We start from the raw sequence: 9,201 nt of genomic DNA on the forward strand, positions 1-9,201 counted from the left end.
CACACTGGAGCCTTCAGCTTTCCCAGCCCCTGATGCAAGCAGAGACGGCAGAGGCATCAAACACCAACTGCCCCAGCTCCAAGTCTTAAAGCACTCATCTTCTTTCATGATGACCAGAACAGGTGCCCCTTGCTGCCATACTACAAATCATCCCCACTCTTTTCCCGTGCGCAAAGGAGCAATCCAAATGGTAGTGGGAATTTGTTGTTAATTAAATAAACAAACAAGAAACACCGGCGGATGAAATGAGAATTGCTCAAACTCAAGGTTATTACTTCCTAAGCATGGAACTACTTTAAGCCTAAACTAATTTGACAACTGACACAGAGAAAGGGTTTTCTTCTTTGGTGAGTTCAAAAAGGCCCGGTTTAATGATGTTTAAGAAACACCATTAAATCAGGCAACAAAGAGGACATCTCTCTTTTATGGTGGCTTGTTCTCCCATCCCCTACTCACAGGCTTCTACACACCAGCAAGCTACACTATGAAGAAGAGCCTTTCTGTTTTGCACGGAGAATCTAATTATGTAAAATCTTGCATATGGAACCAATTTAACTATTAAAACCAAGAGGCAGCAGGGAAGTATTTAATATGATTCCAGGCCAGTTTCCCCCCACCCCCCACCTAAATCTGATATGGAAACATTTACGGCATTCCTCGCTTTCCCACAAACTAGTTTTGTTCAGTTGAATTTTGCACCAAAGCAAAAGTCAATGCTGTGAAGACACAGGACCGTAGAGATGCTGGAACTGAAAGGTCTCTAATTCTCATCCTCAGCCTCTGCCCCCAGGGCTCGAGCATTAAGGAAAACTTCACTGCTAGGAATTATAAGATACATGTATTTTTTCCCTTTCTCTACAACAATACTAACAATCTAGGAATCTATTACTTTATGGCAATCAGTTTTTGGGAGGATGCTCCCAAAAAGGGTTTGTGTGGGGATGGGGGGTGTTTGTGGGGAGAATGCTGAGAATCTCAGGGTTTTATCACAGGGCAAGTTTGTCTAGAACTTCACTTTGTACTAGACCTACAAAAATCAGAAGCCAACTCACAAAAAAAAAAAAAACCAACTCATCAGCTTCAAGTAACACCATCAAAAGATATTTCCTTAACATCTGAGGGTTTACGGTTCAGTAAGAGGAAAGGCAATTAAAAAGAAGCCTCTTCTTTCTCAGCTTCCCATCTTTCTCCCAATCAACACAAATGTAAACAGACTGGGTAAGGACCATCACCGACACCTCCCGAAGAGCAAATTCTATTTTTTTTTTTTAATTTAAGGAGGTGAAGGAAAAATACTACTGGCTCCAAGGCTTCGGAAGTCACTTCTCACTTAACAGGTCTAATGAAAGGAAGCAATACCGAGGTTTTCTTTTGGAGAGCGGAAACAGATTTCTTTTACATAATAAGAAACCTCAACACCTTCCCTTCCCCCAAATATTTCACACACTTAAGATCACGGGCAGCTCTACCCTCTTTTGCTATACCAGTCACATATTATAAAAGTGATTCAATCTCACTTCCCGCAAGTTACGGTAGGGGAAAGGCACTAAATTTGCCGTGGGCGCATCCTACAGAAAGATTTCATCGCACACACCGCCAGCTCATCTCAGCGTCCTGAATGCTTCGACCTGTTAATAATTAATAAAATATGCCACCCAGTCTCCAGTGAAAAACACGGCGATCTGAAAGTAAACCCAGCGTGGATATGGTACGGGTGTCCTTCATCCCGGATTGCAACAATAGAATAATCTCAAATCTAGCAATCGTTTAAGGAGCACCAGCTCGCCCCGCGCTGGCGAGCAAAATCCCCGCAAGACCTTCGGGGTGCGCACAGTTGTTGCCCCTGAGAACAGCCGTCACTGTGACACAGACAGATGGAGGTTTAAATCCCCAAGCCGGGTGACCGGGCCTGCACACTGCTTGGGCAGATTATCCGCCCAAGAGGACCCAGCAGGCGCACGGTCGCGCAGAGTGCTGCGGGCTGAGTCGTTCCAGGGCCATCTGCAATGGTCGAAGTGTGTGTCTCGGTTTCTCCCTGTGCACAAGCAACTTCCTGCGCACCTCCAAACTTTGTCTCCATCACAAACTTCCCTGACTTGCCTGGGCTTCTTCCCGCCTCACCTTGGGGCACCTGAAGCCAGCCGTCCCAGCAAACCATTTTTCCTCTTTCCTTTCCACCTTACTACTACCCTTTTCTAGACACTAGATCCGGGAGGAAGGCCCGGGGCGCGGAGGCTTGACCGCAGCTAACCTGTGCCCGTAGGCCCTCGCCGCAGTCTAACCTTGGCCTCTGCCCTCCAATCCCCTACGCTGGTCGGGCTGTCTCCCTACATCAATGCACTAGCGCGCAGCGGCCGGGGCTGTGGCCGAGGGCTTCTTGGCATGTTCGGGGCGCGGGGCTGGCTTTGGCCAGCGCGCTTTCGGAAGTGGCGGCGTCCAGGGGACGCAGCGCTGAGCTGCTGCACTTTCCCAACCCACTGGCTGCTCGGGAACTCGGGCGCTCCGAGCCGCAGAGGGTGGGGTGGCCTTGCGGAGCTCGGACGCCAGGCCTGGAACGCTAACCAGTCTCGGCGATGACACCACCAGTGTTCGCAAGCAGGGCCCGGCCTGGCGCCTCCCCCCCCCCTCCAGGCCAGAGTTGTCCCGGGGTGCGGGCCCTGGGGACCCAGTGTGGACGTCCCCAGCTTTCTCCCAGTTACCAGACCCTCCCGGCGCGTCCCAAGCTCTGCGACTCTCGGCAAACTTTCTTTGGGGAGCCCTGCCGGGTGCCAGGCGCACCCAAGCGAGTGACAGCGCCTAAGAAGACGCCAAAGGGGCGATCGGGCCCACGCGTCTAGCTCCCCCGACCCGAGGGAGGCGGATCTTTCCTCCGGGTTCCAGTGGCAACGCTGTGGTGGCCCCGGAGGCCCCGTAGCTGCCCCTAGGCTGTACGTGCGCTCGGGCAGGCGCGCCCACCCCTCCCCCTGCATGCCCTCCTCCCCGCCCCCCGGAGCCGCCAGTCCACCGGAGTCCCTGCGGGCCACCCGGAGCTCACCTTTCATCGCTGCGATCACAAAATACATCCTTTACGCCGCGGTGCGGAGAGCGCAGGGAGAGCCGACCGTCCGACCCCGGAGCCCCCTCTCGCCGCCGCCGCCCGAGCCACAGCAGCAGCTGCCGCAGCTGCCCGCCCGCCGAGAGCCATCCCGAGCCATAAGAGGCTCCATGTGACCGGCTGACATCACGGCCGCCGCTCTGTTTACACCGCGCCCCTCCGCTTCCTCCCGGGGCGGGAGCGAGAGGCGGGAGGCGGGTGCGCCAGGGCGCCGTGCCCCGCCCCCGCGGGCAGGTGACCGCGAGCGGCCCACCCGGACCCGGTGCTGCCCTCCTGCGTTCCCGGGGGCCTGCACCGAGGTCCCTAGCCACCTCTTCAGTCGCTGATCACCTGTAGCGGCCAGGAAGCTCTTTGCCAAGCGTCTGACCACTTTCCACACGCCCACCCCACTCAGCTGAGCACCCCGACGCCGCTCTACAGTCCGCCCCGGAACCCTTCTCAGTGACAAATGCACCTGATGGTTGGCCCCAAAGAAGCTTTTGGTTTGGGGAGTTTCAGTCTCCTTCACGTCCCAGAGTATCTTAGCCCCCACGCCCTGCACTGACACCGGTCCAGGGGAGAAGCAAGCTCCCCCCTAAGACTTCCAGGACTCACCCAGCTCACAGCATCCAATGTCTTGGTTCCCTGCTGCCCCTCTCCTGCAGCATCCTGCATTCAAAACCACCTGTATGTGGAAGACTAGAAAACCATGCCTGTCTGCTAAATGAGCTCCAGGTGTCAGGCAATTTGAGCCGCTCATTTTCGGGCTCATCGTATTCAGGACTCTCCAGGGCGCTAGTTTGCTAACCTCAAAGATGAGACATGGTATTTTAAACAGAAGATACAACACACAACACCGTTAACCGTACAATTCAATTTACAACTGAGATTTAATTCCCTCCAACGTTTGAAACCTTTTTTTTTTTTTACTGGATTTATGGAAACGTAAATCATGGCTTTATTTTAGTCCCCAGATGAATCTCTTTATGATGAATTTCAAGACTACTTACCGGGAGTCTGCTTTACTTAAAGCGTTGGCAAGCATGCCTACAGTATTGAGCATAAGAGGAGAAAAATCTACTAAGCCAAATTTGCTTATCTACTGTTTTTCTTTTGAGAGACCCCTCCCCCATTCCTGACCATCAAACAGGAAGGTTTCTAGTATTTCTCTTTCCATAAAACCAAGCTGCCCTTGACCTTGTATTCACCCATTATTTAGAACAGGTTCAGACGTCCAGCTCTGTAGCAAACAAAGATCAGATCTGCCCACTCCCCACCTCCCAACCCCACTTCAAGGAAAAGTTCAAGTTTTCCAAACATTTACACAATGCTGGGACTAGAATGGTCAGAAAACTTCATTCTCTTTCAGTCAAACTATGGCCTTACAAAAATGTTTGATTAGACACATCCCAAGTAGGTTTTTTTTCCTTTAGAAATTTTTAAAAACACAACCATAAAAAATAAGAAGAGACAAGATAAGAATGTGGAGCCAGGACCTACCCATGTTAATTCAGCTGTCCAGCCATAGTGAAGTGGACAAGGGTTACAAAGGGAATCAGCCATACCCACTGTAATGTTTACAATTATGAAATTAAATCACACCATGTTCCCATGATGCAACTCCATCTCCCAATGTGGCAACACCCCATTCTTCAAATTTGGTTCTGGGTTTTCCTTGGGCTAACAATGTTAAGAGTGCCACCAAGCGAGCCGACTGGTGGGTTCTGATTGCATTTTCCTTCCCTTTGTGTTGCTAAAGAAGGGAAAATATAACCACAGAGAGCATGCTCATGTGTGCTGTGCAATGCTGGTGCATCCTGGTACACAACTGAGAATTCGCCATGTTACTTTAAAACAGTATCTTGTTTTAGATAAGAATGCTTTGAAAATAACCAAATCCATTAGCTCCAGCCTGCCTGCCAGACATCTGACTCCAAGGTAAGCAGTCTTACATCACTAGTAATCGGTTATTTCCAGGCCATTTCAAATGAAATCGGTAATGGGGGATGACATGTGAGGTGACACGGACCCCCACAATTACAAATAGGCAGCGCTTTCGTCCTATAGGGAGGTCCTCAATAGACAAAATCTCATCATACTGATTTGAAATATTTACACATTCATTCAACAAAGACATTTCTGGGATAATGTAATCCTGACCTTGCCCTTTGGGAATGTATTGCTCTTACATCCTACAACTAATGAGCGGCAGAACCCAGATATTAAGTCCTAACCTTCCCGGGTAGCTCGATGCTATTTGTAATACATGCCTCTATTACCTAGCATCAGCTTTTAACCTAGGGGAGATAATTGTTCTTCATAGTAACAGCTTTTTATGAAACTTGTAGGAATAAAAATGAGAGGCTTAAAAAACAAAAGATGACCCATAGGATAAATTTCCTATGGAATTATAAGTCTGTGACCAAACAAATCAGCCATGAACAAAAGGCTATATATCTTCTTTCAAGAAAATCAAATTGGAACCGCAGATGATACATTCTGTATAAAATATCACCCAGTAAATTAAAATACCACCATATAGGGACACGGTACAATATTAAAACATTACAAGTATACAGGAATAATTGGATTTTATTAAATAAATGCAGTGGAGTATCTAGGGGGAAATAGCTTTAAATATATATTCTTTGCATCCTTTTGAACAAATGATCTGAAAGGAACAAAAGAACAAGAAGAATGTTGCTTATAAGAAGGTAATTCCATAGGACAGGAATTCTTTCCTGCTAATGGGAGAATGTTAGACATGGACTCTGAAACATTTATATTGGGTCAAAATGGACCGCAGTCACGTGCCGTTCACCTCAGAGTGTACAGATGGCCACAGACTCTCATGGGGTCCCACTTAGCTTGATCACACTGGATCTGGCACTTGGGAGGAAGTGGAGGCACAGTGTAGATATCAGACTGACCCAGAACACTCATGGGCAGAGTCTGGTGCACTTCTGTAGGGATCTAGACTGGAATATGACCAGGAAGTTGCCTACCTCTTTTAGTGGTCAAGAAAAGGGTCTGGGATCCAATCCACAGGGCCAGTTCATCAATCTAGACACACGGCTGCCCCAGACGCTGAGATAGCGATGGACAAGGACTTAGCCCCAAACAAATGACATGCATACTACTCTCTCTAAGGTTCAAAGGACCTTGTAGAGTTAGAGTGGGAAGAATGTAAGATCAGGAAATGGGCAGTGAAGTCCTATTCTCTTGACACCAGTCAATGTGAATTCACAGGAGCTGCAATTGCTTGCAAGGAGCCTACTCAAGAAAGGGCTTTTCGACAGTCATGGGTGTGGAAAAGCTCAAGAGTCCCTATCCTTTACTCTAGGAGAGGGGGAACCCAACCACTGTTTTCAGTTGTTTACCCACTGGTGAACCTGCCAAAATCTAATGGATAATTCTGATCTTAAGGCCATACACATGGCCTTGGCCAAACCCAGAGGGATACAAACAAAAGAAAAAGATGGGAGTGTGGGAGATTAGTCGGGATGGGAAAGGAAGGCTGGACAGATGGAGGGAGGAGGGAGATGGTGGGATGAGAGCAAGCAGAGTGCATCATATACATGCATGAAATCATGAAAGGACACATTTATTAAGAAACAATTCTTTGCTTTTTGAGATTTAGATTTTTACCACACAGAGATCTAATCATTTGATATATTACACCCAAGCATGTATATAAGGCTTTTTGGGAGAATAGCAAACCAGTGGTTTGAGGAATTTTGTGCCAACTCTCCAAGATCCCAGAACAAGACGATTTCGACATTTGCTGATGCAGGTGAATAAGAGCATTTTGGTGTTCTCCCCCCACCCCTCTCTTCCTTCTACAGCCTGATAATTCAGTTCATTTCATTTTAATTGACTGGGGAGGAGGTCACCTAAAGGCTGTCATAGTCCTATGCACCTGTTCCATCTGGATCCTTGGTCACCCTGCACTAGATTCCCCAGGAGCTGGACCATTCTGGCCAAAACAGCCAGGGGATCAGCTTTCTGAAAGGCCAACAGCTACAGAGAAGGCATCCATTCTCCTACTTAGATCAGGGCCTTGCTAAATTGTAAATCTAGAAGGTTCCAGGTCTCACAATATAACATTTGATGAATAATAATGGAGAGATCCAGAAATCAAAGGTAAGAGAGGAAATCCTTAATACAGTTTTTAAACCTTTTAATATACTTTGTCTGTCTTGCTCACTATTTTAAGACCAAAGTAGAGGAGCACTAGTGTATGCAAATATTATCCAAGAATTCTGGTGAAACACAGTATTTTGGTGGCAAAAGATGTCTTCGGTTTTACACACACACACACACACACACACACACACACACACACACACACACACACTTACTTCTGTAACTAACCACAATTACTGACTATCTATTTCATGCCTGGACCTGTACTCCAGAATGCAAAGAGAACAAGGTGATTGCTTTGGTCTTGAGAAGGTTACCAGTGAGATGGCCTTTGCTCTAAAACCCTATAGAAGTCAGTCATTTCCCTGAGCGAGGCTGCACTTTTCTGCAGAGCCAGTATCTGAGTGACCTTGTCCACTAGTGCTGGATGGATGGTTATGGACCACTCCTGCGCCTATTAGTGGAATAGATCATTGAGATGGGTGCCTTGGCTAGAGTCAGGCAGTGCTTCATGGACTTTGGGATTTCTGGAGCCAAATGTTTCATATGGCTATTAGGAAACTCAGAGATTTGGCCTGAGTTTTGTAACCATTACAATGAGGAAAAGGTTGATGTTCACTGGCAGGCAGAGATGACCAGCCTCCACAGACTATGTAGGCAGCAGGTGCTTCACCACACATACACCTGCTACGGTGGCAAGCAAAGAGAAGCAAACTGGAGAAGAAGGCCCGTATTCCGTTAGATTCCCAGGGGAAACTCCAAACTATACATTAAAGCTAGAAGAATAGGCCATGCATGAAACCACGTTTTTCTTTCTTTCTTTCTTTCCTTCCTTCCTTCCTTCCTTCCTTCCTTCCTTCCTTCCTTCCTTCCCTCCTTCCCTCTTTCTCCTCCCTCTCTATTAGAGCTAGCACACAAAGTAATGAGTTGGATGTGATGTCTGTACCTACAGTCACTGGGCTTGTTCTCAACTGCCCATCTCTCCCACTGCTCTCCTTTGGTATCCGGGCCACCTCTGACTGTTTGTCTTCCTTTCTCTAAGGAGGCCCCCTACCCCTCTATTTTTTTTTCTTACCACATATAGTGTCTCCTTCTGTCTTTGTCTCTGTCTCTCTTTCTTTAATACATGAACTCCAAGTGGGCTAAGAGCTGAGAATTCGAGGACACCGTGCTCCATACACCCTCACTTCTTTCCATAATACCTTCAAGAAGTCATTTCTGCTCCTGTGGTCTCTAACATCACAGACATTCATGTTTCGGGAGCACCATCGTCCCTTTCTCTGTGTTGGGCTTTTGGTCCTCACTTCTCCAAGGAACCTGCTTCACTTCCTAACTCTTGTCTTATGGCAGAAAGTGCTCTGGCAGTCAATGGGAAACTTGGGCTCAAAACCAGCCCTTCATCCTACTCACCCGCTGGGTGGTGTTGAGCAAAGCTTTGTTTCGTCACATGTGAGTAAGGACAGCAGAGTCCTGCAGGGTCACAAGGCAGATTAACTTAACTAATATAAAGAAAGGTCATGGCGCTAGCGCTTAGGACAGAACCATCCACCTCCACCCTGCTAATTCCTGCCTGTATTTCTTCCAAGGTCTGATCATTTATTTGTTCCTCTTAAAGACTTCCATTTGACTGGACTCTCTGAAGTAGAAGTCCTTAGCGAGGGCAGCCCATGTCTCTTGGAAATCTATTGCTGGCATTTTTCTTTGGCTTCCTTCATTCTCTTGGCTAAAAATTTAGCATACTATGCAGCCTCCTCCTTATTTTTCTTAATGCATTGTTTCTTCAGAGCAGAGCATTGGAGTTTGTGTTGCAGGACATGAGGAGTAACAAGACACGGAATCTTGGCTCTGTTGTTCCTGGGCTTCTAGCTTCTTTGTTTAATGGTTTTCTGACAACATATTGGTGGACATCATCTTCTTTAGAGAGATTGAAAAGTTCTCGGATTCTGCTAGTTCTTTTGAGCCCCAGCCACCAAGGCACAGTA

General features: G+C 47.6%; 1 protein-coding gene across 3 annotated transcripts in view; it reads right to left on the reverse strand.

Moving 5' to 3' along the window:
• Nucleotides 1-9,201, reverse strand: part of Rora (RAR related orphan receptor A) — a 743,770-nt gene that overhangs the window by 95,167 nt on the left and 639,402 nt on the right. Inside the window, exon 1 of one of the 3 annotated variants that reach the window (XM_005347680.3) lies at nucleotides 3,035-3,169. The exons of the other annotated variants lie outside the window; for them this stretch is intronic. Within the exon in view, the coding sequence (XP_005347737.1) occupies nucleotides 3,035-3,062 (28 nt within the window). The 5' untranslated portion in view covers nucleotides 3,063-3,169. Of the gene's footprint in view, nucleotides 1-3,034; nucleotides 3,170-9,201 lie in introns of those variants that run through there. 3 annotated transcript variants of the gene reach the window in all.

Source organism: Microtus ochrogaster, chromosome 5 (genome assembly GCF_000317375.1).
Source record: "Microtus ochrogaster isolate Prairie Vole_2 chromosome 5, MicOch1.0, whole genome shotgun sequence".
Taxonomy (NCBI): Eukaryota; Metazoa; Chordata; class Mammalia; order Rodentia; family Cricetidae; genus Microtus; species Microtus ochrogaster.